The sequence below is a fragment of the Piliocolobus tephrosceles genome, chromosome 10 (genome assembly GCF_002776525.5).
Source record: "Piliocolobus tephrosceles isolate RC106 chromosome 10, ASM277652v3, whole genome shotgun sequence".
NCBI classification, from domain to species: Eukaryota; Metazoa; Chordata; class Mammalia; order Primates; family Cercopithecidae; genus Piliocolobus; species Piliocolobus tephrosceles.
The window spans coordinates 54,551,594-54,568,646 of record NC_045443.1 but is presented as its reverse complement, the minus strand read 5'-3'; the positions used below and the strand labels follow the sequence as shown (position 1 = coordinate 54,568,646).

Genomic DNA, 17,053 nt, shown 5'->3' with positions numbered 1-17,053 from the left:
CCCCCCCCCCCCCCCCCCCCCCCCCCCCCCCCCCCCCCCCCCGCTGAACACGCTGCTGTTGGTAGGTAGTAAATCCCGGCTTGGAGTTTTGGATCGGCTGGTCCCAAAGAGGCCCCGACAACCAGATTGAGGAAAATATTTCGGGGCAGGGGGAGTTCAACCGAGAACGATAATAGTGGAGGTAGGGTAGTCGCCTTTGGTTGGTGCTAACTGAGCATTCTGTCATCCTGTGGTTTATCGGCAGGCCTCACCTTTTGGATGGAACTTGGAGCGGCTGGGGCAGAGCTGGGGTTTGGGGCAAATCAAGTTGAGGGGTTGGGGGCTCTGGCAGAAGGTGAGGAATCTATGGAGCATAAAAGCAAGGAGCAGCGGCTGAGGCTCTGGATGCAGGGTGTGTGTTCATGAGGTCACCAAGGAGAACTGGGACTGAAGCCCCTTTCCAGGGAACCCGGGCTCTGCGTCTCGAAGTTCTGGAGACTGAGGCCCCTCTGCACCACGCCACTGCAGGCTCTAGCCGCTCTTCCAGGCTTTCTGCTCCCTCTGCTGGCCGTTCTCACACATGACACCCGCTCGGAGTCGAAGCAGAAGAGCTGGGGGAGCTGAAGGAGGAGCCCAGACAGGTCCCCTCACTAAAGCCCATTTAGAAGCCCAGGAGGTGGATAGGTGAGCTCAGAGAAACGGAGAGGCAGAGGTTGCTATGCCCAGCGGTACTGCCTGACAGGGAAGTGCCCTGCCTCTTTAGATTTGCGTTGCCATCGTGACTGGATATAGGGGAGGGGCAGCATTTCAGTCTCTGATTTTTATGAGAAAGAGAAGAAAGCATGATAGAGAAAAGGAGCACCCTCTCCCCTTTTTTTCAACCTCACAGGCAGACATCCCACATTCTAGCTCTGCTTCCAAGAACCACCCGCTTGGGTCTGGAAGGTCAGTGGGTTAACTGTTCAGTCTGAGAGTCAAGGGGGAAAAGAAAAGGTGAAGGTAGGAGGAGGTAAGGGACTTTAACCCAGACTAGTTATCCCCAGAGGGTCAGAGACCCAGCTCAATCAGACCAGACTAATGGTCACTGAAAAAAAGGCACCCCACACATGCTCCTGTCCCAGCCTGAAGCCCCTTCTTCCAGAGGAACTATTTATGTATGTAGGTATGTATGCATTTATTTTTGTTTGGGATGGGGTCTCACTATTTGCCCAGGCTGGAGTGCAGAGGCTATTCACAAGTGTGATCATAGCCTTGAACTCCTGGGTTTAAGCGGTCTTCCCACCTTAGCCTCCCAAGTAACTGGGACCACCGGTGCCCAGCAAGAGGAGCTCTCTTAGAACACGTTACTTTCTTCTCCCCACCCAGTTCTATAGACCAGTGAGTCTCAAACTTTTTGGTTTCCTCTATACTCTTAAAAGTCGTTAGGTCAGTCACGGTGGTTCAGACCTGTAATTCCAGCACTTTGGAAGGCCAAGGCGGGCAGATCACCTCAGGAGTCCGAGACCAGCCTGGCCAACATGGCGAAACCCTGTCTCTACTAAAAATACAAAAAAATAGCTGGGCATGGTGGCGCAGGCCTGTAGTCCCAGCTACTCGGGAGGCTGAGGCAGGAGAATTGCTTGAACCTGGGAGGTGGAGGTCGCAGTGAGCCGAGATCATGCCACTGCACTCCAGCTGGGCAACAGAGTGAGACTCTGTCTCAGAAAAAAAAAAAATCATTCACTACATTAGAAATTAAAACTGAAAAAGACTAACACAAGACTATACAAGCACACATTCCATTAACAATGATGTCAGAAAGATGATGTAATCACATGTCACACAGCCTCTGGAAAACTCCACTGCACAATTTTAAGATAATGAGAATTCAAAAGGCAAATAACTTATTAATATTATTATGAAAATAGTTTTGACTTTGTGGACACCCCTGAAGAGGGACCTCCCAGAAGCCTACGGAACACACTTGGAGAACTGTTGCTCCGGACCATCACCTGAACCCTTCTTTATGAGTCACATTTGTTGATTTTCTTTCTCCTTTTTATTAAGAAAGTATAAGCCGGGCACAGTGGCTCACGCCTGTAATCCCAGCACTTTGGGAGGCTAAGTCGGGTGGATCACGAGGTCAAGAGATCGAGACCATCCTGGTCAACATGTTGAAACCTCGTCTCTACTAAGAATACAAAAATTAGTGGGCACCTGTAATCCCAGCTACTCGGAAGGCTGAGGCAGGAGAATCACTTGAAACTGGGAGGCGGAGGTTGCAGAGAGCCGAGATCGTGCCACTGCACTCTAGCCTGATGACAGAGTGAGACTCCGTCTCAAAAAAAAAAAAAGAAAAGAAAAAAGAAAGTATAAATGCTTGTCTCCCAGTGGGTCCTGTCCCCTGGGAAAAACCAGGGAACTTCTTAGGCTTAGTACCTCTCTTTTCTGACTCCTGTTTCTGGGGGTCCTCTAAGCATCCTCCCTCAGCGCCTTGCCCATCTCCCTCTTGACCCTCCCTTAAGGCACTTCAACAGGCCTTACCCTGGGCCAGCCTGCTTACCCTGCTTCAAGCCTGCTGGACCATCTATCTGCTTCCTCCTCCCCTCACTTGAGGACTTTCTCATCTTGGGAGAGGCTAATTTTTCTCTGCCTTCCCTCCCTCCCTCCCTAGTCCCTGACATCTTACAGGACTTAGGGCAGGAAAATCATGCTTTCTGGGTAGACCCCTTTAGAAGAAATGCTTTACCCATCTGCCAACACATCAGCCAACCTGGAACAAGCCAGAGTCTCAGACAAGAAAGTGCCCATTTGGGTCCCATAGGGGTCAAGTGAGTCATACTGCAAGGTGGTTGTTGGGTTGGGGTGTGGATCAGGAATCTGATGCCTCCAGCTACAGATGCCCTGTGCCTGGGAAACTTCATCTTGGTCTCTTCACTCCAAAGCCCCAGGTCCTCTTGCTAGCTGCAGCCACAGGCCTCCACCACCATATCTGGCACATCCGTCTTGACCACATTGCCATTATGATCCAGGTAGAGGAGAGAAAGGGGCCTTCGGGCAGTAGGGACACAGCAGGAGGTACTAGCAGGCCAAGGATTGTTGGCTTTGAGGAGGCTGAAGACGGCAGAATGGAAAGAGGCAGCAATGCCCGGGCTGCCAGCCAGGTGGGGAGGGCACTGCCCACTGCAGTAATTCAGCTGGTACCCCTCGGGCTGCAGTATCCAGTCCCGCCATCCCAGTTCCTGGAAGTCTACATAATGGTCTCGCCTGCAACATAAGGGGGTCGCGGGCTCACAGGTGGGGGTCCTCCTCCTGGCCCGACCTGCTCCAGGTTCATTGGCTCGGATCTTAAGCTCTAGGAAGGGCTGCTGGTGTCCTGCTGTGTCCAGGAGCTGCCTTGGTTGTCCAGTAACTGTGCTGTTGTTGCCTTCTAGGGGTCTGCAGTCTAGTTGCAGTTTCAGGACACCAGACTTCTCACCCCTCAAGCCACTAGAGGGCAGAGTTAAGGCATGCCAGCCCAGGTTGGTGATGTGGTGCTCAGTCAGAAGGGTGCGGGACCCTTGGTGCCTCCTCCTTGGTCCCCATCGGAAGATCCTCAAGCAAAGAGTGCCAGGAAGGGTGGGGAGCACGTGCAGCCACAGGCGGGCATGGTACAGGTGATGGGACCGAGGAGTGGACAGGTGAAAGGTGAGCAGGGAGCTGTAGGCTGAAGTGGAGTCTGCCCGAAAGACAGAGAAGGGAAAGAAAATGTGAGCAGAGATGAAGCTCTCCTCTGAGACTCCCCCAGCCCTGCCCACTGATCTCCCTTGAACCCACCTTTAGAAAAGTAGAGATTGCTTTGTGTCCTCTGCAACCAGTCCCTGCCCCACCTCCTCCTTCTCCTGCCACACCCCACTCCCTCTGGTGCTCCTGCCAGGCTCCCCTTCTGCCTCCCTTTACCTGTCTGCTCTCTGCCTGTTGCTGTCTCCATCACCCACCTGTGACAGTAGCAAAGCTGATGACCTCCTCCCCATTCCCTGGAGCCACACTCCCTGGCTGTAGTCTCCGGAGGGCTCTGGTCAGCGCTGCCTGGGATGGACGATGAGTTATTCTGGGACGACTGGTCAGGTGCAACCCCTCCAGGATTTGCTGCTTGGCTAGCTCCAGCACCAGAGCTCGTTCTGCTTGGGGTGCCAGTTTGGAGCCCCCACAGGAGGGACACACAGACCCTGTCCCCTGTGCCTGCACCAGTGTCCACAGCAGCACCAGCCAGAGCTGGACATCAGGGAGCCCCATGCTCCTGGTGAATGGCCCTGGTTCAGGAGCCTCGGACGGCAGTTGCTCCGTCTGTTCAGTCTGATTGCTGGGGGCCAATGAAGGCACAGTGACAGCAGACACCACTGCCACACCCACCCTTGGCCAAGGGTAGAGCCACCTGTCTTCTATTGCCTGGGACTCAGGAAAGCTGAAAGTAGATCATCTGATGGATAGCTGTGCTTGACCCTCACAGCTCATGTCTGGCTACTGACCTGGGGCCTCTTTAGAGCCAGCTGCCTGGGGCTTCCAAACCTAGTGGTCAGCCAGCCGACCTACCCTCTGAGTCCCAGGATTGGCCAGCTGTGCTGCCCATCAGGCCCCTGCAGGGGGTGGAGGTCCTCCTCCCCACCAGCTCAGGTTTCACCATCTGGCCATGGTGACTGGGCCTGAAGTAGGGGTATGGGGGTGGGGGGGTGCAATGTGGACACGCATGATGCAAGAAAGAGGATGATTTCACATGCTCAGTCCCCAAGGTCTGGAACTCGGGGGAGGGAACACCTTATGAGCCAGGTGGGGAAGGGCAATTTTCCCTCATACCTCTAGTCTTTCTAGCTTCACCACTCCTGCAGCAGTTTCCATGAGGCAGCTGTGAGCTCCAGTGGGTATTTCTCTGGGACCCTTAGGCCAGAAGGAAAATTCTGGTCTCTTTATGTCTATCATTGGTGTTGGGACAGGGGTGAGTGGTTGGGTGGGTCGGAGAATGGAACCCTCTTGCTCAGGCCCAGATGGCAGTGCCACGAGGCACAGAAGTCACCCCCTGACCCTGCCTGTGCTGGCCGCCCAGAGTCCAGTTGGCCTGGAGCATGATGTGGAGCAGGGCCAGAGCCGGGGGGTTGGGGCGGGGAATGTGTTCCTGTGATGTCTGGGGAAGCCCGAGAGGTGGTGGTGGTGCTGATGCAATCTTGCACAGGGCAGAGTCCATCAGGACTGTCAAAGGGCATGACACTTGGGAGGGCATATACCCAGCTGCCACTTCTCTTTCAAGTGACGGTGAGAGTTGCCTAAATTTGGGGCATCCTAGAAGTAGTGCCAGGTCTCTTTTTTCTTAAATTTTTGAAATTTAAATTTTATTTTATTGAGGTAAGTTCTCAATCTGTTGTCCAGGCTGGAGTGCAGGGGCACAATCATTGCTCACTGCAGCCTTGAACTCCTGGGCTCAGGCAATCCTTCTGCCTCAGCCTCCTCAGTCGCTGGGACTTCAGGCGCATACCACCACACCTGAATAATGTTTAAATTTTTCATAGAGATGGGGGTCTCGCTATGTTGCCCGGGCTGGTCTTGAACTCCTGGGCCCAAGCAATCCACTTGCCTTGGCCTCCTAAAGTGCTGAGGTTATAGGCATGAGCCACTGCACCACCCTTCAGGCCTATTAATGGGGGTAGAAAATGGGAGCTTTAAGAGCTATTGACAACAAAGCAAGGCGAGTACAGCAGTCTTGGTTCCCAGTCTCAGCCCTCCTGACCACATTTCCTCACTGGCTTTATTTTTTATTTTAGTTTTTATATTTTTGAGACAGGGTCTCACTCTGTCATCCAGGCTGGAGTGTGGTGGCCTGGCTCACTGCAGCCTCGACCTCCCTGGTTAAGTGATTCTTCCACCTCACGCCTCCAGAGTAGCTAACTCTACAGGTGCATGCCACCACGCCAGGCTCATTTATTTTTTATTCTTTTGTAGAGACAGGGTATTGTTATATTGCCTAGGGTGGTCTCAAGCGATCCTCTCACCTCAGCCTCCTAAGGTGCTAGGATTAGAGACATGAGCCACTGCACCCAGTCCTCACTGGCTTTAAATGGGGGGACCCAGACCCCTCCATCTTGAATTCATGAGGGTGGGCCTCATGCTAGCTTTTCTCCTTATGCCCCAGTTTCTCCAAGAAGCTTGACGGGCAGAAAGCTGTGGGGGAAGTGGGTGTGATTTGGAAATGCGTCCTTACTCCACTTTGTTCATCTCCCCTCTGTTTAGATGATGGGGGCTGTCAAGAGAGACTATTAGATCTGGGGACTGGGGTCCTACTTGGAGGGCTGGGCCCCAGTACCACCAGTGTCCACCATGTGGCAGTGCCGTGCCTCTGGACAGCAGCTGGCTTGTAGCTGGCTGGAGCTTCTCAGGGACAGGGAAGGGGCAGCTCTGGGAATTGGAGCAATGAAGAGTGCTCCTCGACCTCTCCCTCTGGGGACCCTGCCTCACCCACAAGAGACAGGGACACACTCGGCCGGGCTTGGTGGCTCAAGCCTGTAATCCCAGCACTTTGGGAGGCTGAGACGGGCGGATCACAAGGTCAGGAGATCGAGGCCATCCTGGCTAACACGGTGAAACCCCCTCTCTACTAAAAACTACAAAAAACTAGCCGGGCGAGGTGGCGACGCCTGTAGTCCCAGCTACCCGGGAGGCTGAGGCAGGAGAATGGTGTGAACCCGGGAGGCGGAGCTTGCAGTGAGCTGAGATCCGGCCACTGCACTCCAGCCTGGGTGACAGAGCAAGACTCCGTCTCCAAAAAAAAAAAAAAAAAAAAAGAGACAGGGACACGCTGGTTCCTCTGTTCTTTCCCCATCGCACTGCCAGAGAAGAGAGACTGTCTTCAGGATCCACATCACTGCTCCCTTTGGTTTTGGACCTCCTCACACAAACATGTGTCAATGGAGCTTGGTGATGTACCAGGCTCTTCCTAGAACCTCAGGGCACTATTTGGTGGGGGTGCAGTGGGATGGGGGCGCACTGAGACACTTAGATCCTCCTGTCCACCCTGCATTTCTCCCCACGTTCTGAAACACATTTAAGAGCTCTGTCCAGTGTTCTCCTCAGCTCCCAACTCCCATTCTGTTGGTCGGGCTGGTAAATGACAGCCCTCTACCCTCTCTGGTCTGGAACACCGGGTCGGCAAAGCGGAGGTATCTATCCATGGTGGTGCCTCAGAAGGCTTACCTGTTGGTATCAGTAGGCAGTTGGGGAAGTGACAAGAAGTGGCTGCAGGAGTCACTGACCCCATCTCTCCCCACCCTCACTCTCAGGTGCCCCCAGTTTCCAGCTCTTCCCACCTCCTTGCTGCTGCGCCTGGCCTGGCCCTACCTCCCCACTGACACTTACGTCAGAGCTCAGCTATAAATACGCTCTTAGCATCTTAGTCACTTTTCCCAAGAAGTGCTCCTGGGTTATAAATACCCCAGCCATCTGCCTCACTGCCTGCCCTACCACCAACCTGGTTGGGGGCTGGGGGATAGCGACAGGCTTGGGGGTGAGTAAGGAAGTAGAAGACAGGCTTGGGGGTGGGTAAGGAAGTAGAATAAGCGAAACCGGAGTGGTTTTCTTGCTCAAATGAGAAAAGCCTGAAGGAGTCCAGAGGTAGGAGCTAGGAAGCTCTAGGAGAAAATGTTTGAAAGAGGCAGACCCACTCTTTCCCCTTTTTACAAAAGGCAGAGCCAAAACAGAAAGGGAATAATGATGATCCTGTTTTTATTTAAATGTAGGCTATTTTGGGCGCAGTGGGTGGCTCACACCTGTAATCCCAGCACAGTGGGAGGCTGAGACGGGCGAATCACGAGGTCAGGAGATTGAGACCATCCTGGCTAATGCGGTGAAATCCCGTCTCTACTAAAAACACAAAAAAATTAGCCGGACGTGGTGGCGGGTGCCTGCAGTCCCAGCTACTCGGGAGGCTGAGGCAGGAGAATGGTGTCAACCCGGGAGGCGGAGCTTGCAGTGAGCCGAGATTGCACCACTGCACTCCAGGCTGGGTGACAGGGGGCGCCCCCGAAAAAAAAAAAAAAAAAAAAAAGGAGGCTATTTTGTTCATCATGGATTTTTTGCATTAATTTTGACTTTTAAAAAATTACATTAAAGTCCTATCTTGATTAATAAATTGTTCACCACCCCCTTAAAATTTAGCCCCCCCTCCAGGTGAATGACTCACTTTGCCTTACCCTAGTCTTGGCCCTGGGAACTAAGCTGTAGTTGGGAAGGAGGTTAGATCTGGGGGCCGGGGGTGTGTGGGGGAGACACCAGAAGGCCTCCTTAGATTCTCTTTAGATGAAGGTCTCCTCAAGTCAAAGGTGGAATAACATCCATGGGTTGCTCAGGAAGCCCTTGAGCTCAGATTTACAGTCCCCCAGGCAGTCCTTTTCAGACTTTCCCCTCTAGGGTTCCTATTTCAGGGACCTCTTACCCTCATAGGAGGGGGTTATAAGCTGAGCAAACACAGACATCACATTTACCAAAGAACACATGGGTTTTGCGCAAACTCGGCCTTGGGTTGCAGACAATATCGACCTTGTGGTTCAGGACTGTCCAGCCAAAGGGAGGAGATGTGGGGGAGGAAGGGCAAAGGTCTAAAAAAGACCCAGTCTCAGAGCAAATGCCACCCTCTCCTCCTCCAGGCCTTCCTCTTCTCCCTGTCCCACTCCAGCAGCCCTTGCCTATTCCAGCTTCCAGGCAGGATTCCTGGGTGGAGCACTGGGGGCGGGTGAAAGAAAGGCAAGTCAGAGGTCCTGACGGGCAGCTCGGAGCGTGCCTCTGCCTCCCACACTTGCGTGCCCACAGCTGGTCAGTTTACTGGGTGACTAAGCATCGGTGCCTAAGAAAGAAGAGGCATAAAGTGTGAGATGGATACAATAGCTCAGTCCTGAGGAGACCATGTGAAGAGAGAGCAGAGTAGGCAGACTACAGCATAGGCAGGCAGGTTCTGTGTCATCTGGGGTGCCAGTTAGGGCCCTTGTAGGAGATAGAGGACCATTCAGCTGTCTGGTTTTGCTTCATCAAGAGAACTTAGTGAGGAAATTATTTACAGAGGTATAGGCAGAGTTAAGGGAACCAGTAAGAGATGTTGAGGCCCCAGGGACTAGCAAGATAGAAAGCCTTTAGGACCCCCTAGTGTTGAAACAGTGATAGCAGAATGTAGGCAGAGTTGGGGCCATGGAAGCGGGTAGCCAGGCTACTAGTGTAGGGACACAGAATAGCTACAGTTACACAGAACCATGGCACCTATGCAGAGAGGGAGCAGGGATAAGAAATGCCCTGACTTCAGCAGGAAGCCAGAGGGCAGGGGAGCTCAGGTGATAGAGCTCAGGCAAGTCAGCCCTTCAGGGCACAGAGAAAGGCAGAGAAGGACAAAAAATGGATAAGGGTGTGCAGAGAGACCTTTAGCAGTTCACCTGGACAAGAAAGAAGGAAAGGGGCTCACAACAAAGAGGAGGGTACGTAAGCCTCTATTTTGGGCAGCAGTGATCTAAACTTTGGTGAATCCGAAGACGGGGCTCTCTAGAGATCCACAAAAATCGGGGAAAGGGGCTGTGTCAACTCATCTTGGAGTGGGGACCATCGAGTAGAAAGGACAGGAAAGCATAGTGGGTTATGGGGTCAATTAAAGGTGAGATAAGGGTGTCTTTGCCTGGGAACCAGATGGCCTTGCTCATCGTTGGAGATGGGTCTGAGTCCCTGGAGTCAGGGTAAGCACGTGGGGCTAGCAGGATGGACCATGCCCTAGGAAAGAGGGTAGTGGTCAGGAAGATGGTACAGTGACTCTTTTTAGATGAAGGTTTCTTCAAGTCAGTCCACATTCTGGACAGAGAATGAGGTCATTCCCTCCTCTCAAGGAAGTGCACTTCTGTGGGGGAGTGTTTTCCCACACCCCCTTGGGCTGCCCATACCACACATAGACTAACTGCACCCACAGGCCTCTACTACCATGTCAGGTATGTCAGTCTTGACAATGTTGCTGTCCCTGTCATAGTAGAGCAGAGACAGGGGGCGCCGGGCTGTGGGTACACAGCATGAGCCCCCTCCAGTGGTGCCTGCAGCTGTGTTGGCCTTGAGAAGATTGAGCACTGCAGTGTGAAAGGAGGCCGCAATACCAGGCATGCCGGCTACATGTAGTGGGCACTGCCCTATGCAGAAGTTCATGGCATAGCCCTCAGGCTGGATGATCCAGTCGTGCCAGCCAATCTCACGGAAGTCCACAAAAAACTCTTGTCGACAGCACATCCTGGACCCTTCTTGGCAGTCGATGCCTCGTCGGTGAATCCGGTGTTTGCCCCCAACTCTCACCCGGGCTGCCACAAAAGGCCTATGGGCAGCTCCACCCAGGATGACTGAGCTCTGGGCTACCTGGCCTTCAGGTACCAGCTCCAGGGTCAGGTGCCCCTGGCTGTAGGCAGCTTGAGCTTCAGGCCCCAGGAGGAGCTGATGCCAGCCACTGGCATCCACCTCTAGCAGGTACTGAGTAGCCAAGGTGAGGTTGGTATTATGTGGACCCAGCACAAGGACCCTCACTTTCAAGGTCCAAGTGGTATTGGAAGGTAGCTGCACAAAGAACATGAGACTGGCCTGCTGGACCTCCCTGTCACCAGCAGTTCTATCAGAGGAGAAGCGAAAATCAAGACGAGTCTGGTTGATGGTAGAGAGGCCTGTGGATATAAGAAGCGCCCGTCATTGCGGCCTTCTGAGTGTCACTTCTACCAACTATTTCTCTATACTCAGCATTCTTGAGCTGTCTATAGCACTTGGCATCTGCTACAGTTTAAACATATCCTCCAAAGTTCATGTGCTGGAAACTGGATCCCCAATGCAGTGGTGTTGGGAAGTGGGGCCTAATGGGAGGTGTTTGGGTCATGGGAACACCACCTCCATGAACGAATTAATGCCCTTATCTTGGGAATGGGTTCCTTATAAAAGGATAAGTTTAATTCTCCTCAGCCCCACCCTCTCTTTGCCCTTCTGCCATGGAATAACACAGCAAGAAGCAAGAAGGCCCTCGCCAGATGCCAGCCCCTTGATCTTGGACTTCCCAGCCACCACAACGATGAGTTAATACATTTCTGCTCATTATAAATGACCTAGTCTGTGGTATTCTGTTATACCAGCACAAAATGGACTAAGACAGCACTGTTGACAATCCTTTCCTTCCTGAAAATCTTTTCTCTCTTGGCTTCCATGACACAACTCTGTTAAAATTCTTCCCTCGTTTTCTTTGCTGGCTTTTCTTTCTCTGACCATCCCTTCAATATCAGAGTTTTCCAAGGTCTGTCTTGGACTTCCATTTCCTTCTAGTCTACATTAAGGTAGCTCTTAATTAGACTCATGGTCAAGCAACACAATTTTTTTTTTTTTTTTTTTTTTTTTGAGACGGAGTCTTGCTCTGTCGCCCGGGCTGGAGTGCAGTGGCCGGATCTCAGCTCACTGCAAGCTCCGCCTCCCGGGTTTACGCCATTCTCCTGCCTCAGCCTCCCGAGTAGCTGGGACTACAGGCGCCCGCCATCTGGCCCGGCTAGTTTTTTGTATTTTTAGTAGAGACGGGGTTTCACCGGGTTAACCAGGATGGTCTCGATCTCCTGACCTCGTGATCCGCCCGTCTCGGCCTCCCAAAGTGCTGGGATTACAGGCTTGAGCCACCGCGCCCGGCCCCTTTTTTTTTTTTTTTTTAGATGGAGTCTCACTCTGTCACCTAGGCTGGAGTGCAGTGGTGTGATCTCAGGCTGGTCTTGAACTCCTGACCTCATGATCCACCCGCCTTGGCCTCCCAAAGTGCTGGGATTACAGGCGTGAGCCACATGCCCAGCCAAGCAACACAATTTTTATGTTGGTGATTCCCAAAACTGTATGCCCAGACCAGACCATTTTGCATATTTGGACTGGACATACAGATTTGGAAATCACCAAGCTTCAAGGCCTAGATTTCTAACTACTTACTCATGTCACATGAATGTCCTGGCAGCACATTTAAAATCAATTGGTCCTAGATCTAGGTGTAGTAGTGCATGCCTGTAATCCCAACTACTTGGGAGACCGAGGTAGGAGGATTCCATGAGCTGAGGAGTTCAAGACCAGCCTGGGCAATGTGGCAAGGCCCCATCTTATAAATATATATGTGTGTGTGTATGCATATATGTATGTGTGTATATGTATATATGTGTGCATACATATATACAAACACAAGCACACATATTATATATATATATTTTTTTTTTTTTTTGAGATAGAGTCTCGCTCTATCGCCCAGGCTAGAGTGCAGTGGCATGATCTCGGCTCACTGCAAGCTCCGCCTCCTGGGTTCACACCATTTTCCCGCCTCAGCCTCCTGAGTAGCTGGGACTACAGGCACCCTCCACCATGCCCGCCTAATTTTTTGTATTTTTAGTAGAGATGGGGTTTCACCGTGTTAGCCAGGGTGGTCTTGATCTCCTGACCTTGTGATCCGCTTGCCTCGGCCTCCCAAAGTGCTAGGATTACAGGCATGAGCCACTGTGCCCGGCCTTTTTTTTTTTTTTTTTTTTGAGACGGAGTCTGGCTCTGTCGCCCGGGCTGGAGTGCTGTGGCCCGATCTCAGCTCACTGCAAGCTCCGCCTCCCGGGTTTATGCCATTCTCCTGCCTCAGCCTCCGGAGTAGCTGGGACTACAGGCGCCCGCCACCTCGCCCGGCTGGTTTTTTGTATTTTTAGTAGAGATGGGGTTTCACCGTATTAGCCAGGATGGTCTCGATCTCCTGACCTCGTGATCCGCCCGTCTCAGCCTCCCAAAGTGCTGGGATTACAGGCTTGAGCCACCGCGCCCGGCCTTTTTTTTTTTTAGATGGAGTTTTGTTCTTGTTGCCCAGGCTGGAGCACAATGGCGCAATCTCAGCTCACTGCAACCTCCGCCTCTCGGGTTCAAGCGATTCTCCTGCCTCAGCATCCCGAGAAGCTGCACCAGCTAATTTTGTATTTTTAGTAGAGACAGGGTTTCTTCATGTTGGTCAGGCTGGTCTCGAACTCCTGACCTTAGGTGATTCACCCTCCTCAGCCTCCCAAAGTGCTGGGATTACAGGCGTGAGTCACTGCGCCTGGCCAATATGTGTATATATATATTTAATCAATTTTTCTCAACCTGAAAAATCATTATTTTCCTTCCTATATACCCCCTTTCCATTCTTGGTGGTGCCACTACCCTCCTTATCACCTGTAAAAACTCTGTGATCAGCCGGGCACGGTGGGTGGCTCACGTCTGTAATCCCAGCACTTTGGGAGGCTGAGGCAGTTGGATCACCTGAGGTCAGCAGTTTGAGACAAGCCTGGCCAAGATGGTGAAACCCCATCTCTACTAAAAATACAAAAATTAGCCAAGCATGGTGGTGGGCGCCTGTAATCCCTGCTACTTGGGAGGCTGAGGCAGGAGAATCGCTTGAACCTGGGAGGCAGAGGTTGCAATGAGCTGAGATCACACCATTGCACTCCATCTTGAGTAACAGAGCGAGGCTCTGCCTGAAAAAAAAAAAAAAAAACAACTCTATGATTACTTTCTTCACTCCCCATATACCTTGTCTCACCAGAATTGTTCTAATGTCTGCGCATTTCTTTATATCCCTATTACTACTGCCCAGTTGCCTCTTATCATCCCTCACCTTCCTTACTGGAATATTTTAGTTGGGTTTCTATTCCCTCCACTCTACAGAAATTGCACATGTCAAGATCACCAACACCTTCCACACAGCAAATCTATCCATTTATATTCATCTGACTTGGCCTTTAAGTAGTGTTTGACACAGTTAACCACTCCCTCCTTCTTACATATTTTCTTCTTCTGGCTTTTATAACACTGGCCACTCTATCTTTTTCTCCTCTATTGACAGCTCCTCTTTGTTGGCCTAACCTTTAAATGTTGGAAGTCAGGCCAGGAGTGGTGGCTTACACCTGTAATTCCAGAACTTTGGGAGACTGAGGTGGATGGATTGCTTGAGTCCAGGAGTTTGAGATCAGTGAGATCAGCTTGGGCAACTTGGCAAAACTCTGTCTCTACAAAAAATACAACATTACCCAGGTGTGGTAGTGTACACCTGTAGTCCCAGCTACTAGAGAGGGCTAAGGTGGAAGGATTGCTTGACCCTGGGAGATCAAAGCTATAGTGAGACATTAACGCACCACTGCACTCCAGGCTGGGCAACAAAGTGAGACCCTGTCTTAAATCAATCAATCAATCAATCAATCAAATCCTAAGCTCCCTCCACTTCTCTACCTATACCCTCTCCCAGAATGATCATCCATTCCATGGCTTTCAATTCCACCTATATGCAGATCACTTCTAAATATATATCTCTGGTCCTGACCTCTCCCTGAACCCCAGCCTTGTATGTCCAAGTGCCTATCTGATACTTGACTTGGACATCCAATAATATTTCAATCTCTTCTTTTTTGTAATTAAAACAATTTTTTAGGCCAGGTGTGGTGGCTCACGCCTGTAATCCCAGCACTTTGGGAGGCCAAGGTGGGTGGATCACCTGAGGTCAGGAGTTTAAGATCAGCCTGACCAACGTGGCAAAACCCTGTCTCTACTAAAAATACAAAAAATTAGGCCGGATGAGGTGGCTCATGCCTGTAATCCCAGCACTTTGGGAGGCTGACGCAGGAGGATCAGTTGAGGTCAGGAGTTCAATACCAGCCTGGCCAACATGGTGAAACTCTGTCTCTACTAAAAATACAAAAAATCAGCCGGGATTCCCAGCTACTCGGGAGGCTGAGGCAGGAGCTTGAACCCAGGTGGCAGAGGTTACAGTGAGGTGACATTGCGCCGCTGCACTCCACCCTGGGCAACAGAGCGATACTCTGTCTCAAAAAAAGAAAAAAAAAAAAAAACACAAAAAATGATGCAGGCATCTATAATCCCAGCTACTTGGAAGGCTGAGGCAGGAGAATCGCTTGAACCTGGGAGGCGGAAGTTGCAGTGAGATGAGATCGTGCCATTGCACTCTAGCCTGGATGACAGAGAGAGATTCTGTCTCCAAAAAAAAAAAAAAAAATTTACTTGGAGATGGGGGCGATTCTCACTCTGCTACCCAGGTTGGTCTTGAACTCCTGGCCTTAAGTGATCCTCTCACCTCAGCCTGAGATCACAGGCATTAGTCAATGGGCCCAACCTCAATCCTGTACAAGGAAGTCTAAATGTATCCCTCCAACCCAAACCTGTTCCTTCTCCAAACTTCTCCTCTGTAAATGCATTGCTTAAGGCAAAATCTTGATTGTGTTTATCCCCTACTTTGAAATTATCTGAAAGTTTTATCAACTCTACTTCTAATTCATAATACAATTTCACTTCTCCCCACCTCCTCTACTACACATTAGTCCAACTCACAACCATCTTCTTCTTTAACTATAGCTTTCATTCACTCAAGTGATTCACTCTTGCCCTCCAAACCATTCTCCAAATATCAGCCAGTGATCTTCTTATAAATCTGATTAGTTTTATCTTCTCGGCTTAAAACACTTCGAAGTCTTCCCCTTGCTCTTTGGATAAAATCTAAACTTCTTGAAATAGAAAACTTGTTTGACACTTAACTACTATACTCTGCCTATACTGGCCTTTTTCTGTTCCTCAAATTCACCAAACATAAAGCCATCTCATAGCCTTTACACTTGCCAGTCCCTTTCCCTGGAATGTCTTTCCAAGATCTTTGACTGATTTCTTTCTGGCATTCAGCTCAGATGTCTCCTCCTCAGAAAGGCTTCAGGCTTCCTTCCTAATCTATCTAAAGCAGCCTTCAGGCAGGCGTGGTGGCACATGCCTCTAATCATAGCACTACGGGAGGTCAAGGTGGGAGGATTGCTTGAGGCCAGAAGTTTGAGACCAACTGGGCAACATAGGGAGACCCTGTCTCTACAATAAGTAAAAATAAATAAATAAATAAATAATAGCTGGGCATGGAGCAACACACCTGTAATCCCAGCTACTCGGGAGAATCACTTGAACCCAGGAGGTCAAAACTGCAGTGAGCCAAGATCATGCCACTGCATTCTAGCCTGGGCAACAGAGCGAGACTGTCTGTCTTATCACGCTCTGTAATCAGTGTGGTTCTTCTTTTTTTTTCTGAGACAGAGTCTTGCTCTGTCACCCAAGCTAGATTGCAGTGGTGTGATCTTGGCTCACTGCAACCTCCACCTCCTCGGTTCAAGCAATTCTCCTGCCTCAGCCTCCCGAGTAGCTGTGATTACAAGCATGCACCACCACGCCCTGCTAATTTTCGTATTTTTAGTAAAGACAGGATTTTGCCATGTTGGCCAGGCTGCTCCCGAACTCCTGACCTCATGATCCTCCTGCCTTGGCCTCCCAAAGTGCTGGGATTACAGGCGTGAGCCACCAAGCCTGGTCTGGTGTGGTTCTTCGTGCATTTGTTTACTAAGAATTTCTCCCACCCCTCCTTCTTCCCTGCAGCTAGAAATGTAAGCTCCATGAAAACAACAGTTGTGTCTGTATGGTTCACCATTGTATCCCCAGTACTTGGTATTTAGTAAGCACTCAATAAACACTTGTTGAGACCAGGTGTGGTGGGCTCACAACTGTAATCCCTGCACTTTGGGAGGCCGAGATGGGTGGATCACCTGAGGTCATGAGGTCATGAATTTGAGATCAGCCTGGCCAACATGGTGAAACTCCGTTTCTACTAAACATACAAAAAGTAGCTGAGTGTGGTGGCATGCACCTGAAGTCCCAGCTACTCAGGAGGCTGAGGCAGGAGAATTGCTTGAACTCAGGAGGCAAAGGTTGCAGTGAGCAGAGATCACGCCACTGCACTCCAGCCAAGGTGACAGAGCCAGACTCTGTCTCAAAAACAAACAAACAAACAAACAAACAATACTTGTTGAATGGTCTTTCATTTCTTTAATTCTTTTATGTTAACATCAGAATTCTTTTCCCAAAACACGGATGGATCATAAAATTCATGGTCTCAAAAACCTTATTAGTTAATAAAGTCCTAACTCTTTTAGGAAGCAGTTAAATACTCATTGTAATTTGGCCTTAGCTACTTTTTTTTTTTTTTTTGAGACGGAGTCTTGCTCTGTCGCCC

The 17,053-nt window shown here is 50.7% G+C and overlaps 2 protein-coding genes across 2 annotated transcripts in view; both read right to left on the bottom strand.

Moving 5' to 3' along the window:
- Window positions 1-1,760: 1,760 nt before the first annotated feature.
- On the bottom strand, window positions 1,761-4,463 carry INHBE (inhibin subunit beta E). The gene is made up of 2 exons (XM_023211267.2): window positions 3,936-4,463; window positions 1,761-3,676 (listed from the first exon to the last, which is right to left on the bottom strand). The coding sequence occupies exons 1-2, from the start codon at window positions 4,231-4,233 to the stop codon at window positions 2,919-2,921; spliced, it is 1,056 nt and encodes a 351-aa protein (XP_023067035.1). The 5' UTR covers window positions 4,234-4,463; the 3' UTR covers window positions 1,761-2,918.
- Window positions 4,464-9,903: 5,440 nt separating this feature from the next.
- Window positions 9,904-17,053, bottom strand: part of INHBC (inhibin subunit beta C) — a 16,773-nt gene continuing 9,623 nt past the window's right edge. The window contains exon 2 of the mRNA XM_023210607.1: window positions 9,904-10,649. Within this exon, the coding sequence (XP_023066375.1) occupies window positions 9,904-10,649 (746 nt within the window). The remainder of the gene's footprint in view (window positions 10,650-17,053) is intronic.

Excerpts from the sequence above, each read along its gene's own strand:
- INHBE (XM_023211267.2), bottom strand. The coding sequence starts at position 4,233 with ATGGGGCTCCCTGATGTCCAGCTCTGGCTGGTGCTGCTGTGGACACTG. Across the intron at positions 3,677-3,935 it reads CAGCTTTGCTACTGTCACAG|ACTCCACTTCAGCCTACAGC; the intron begins GTGGGTGATGGA and ends TCTTTCGGGCAG.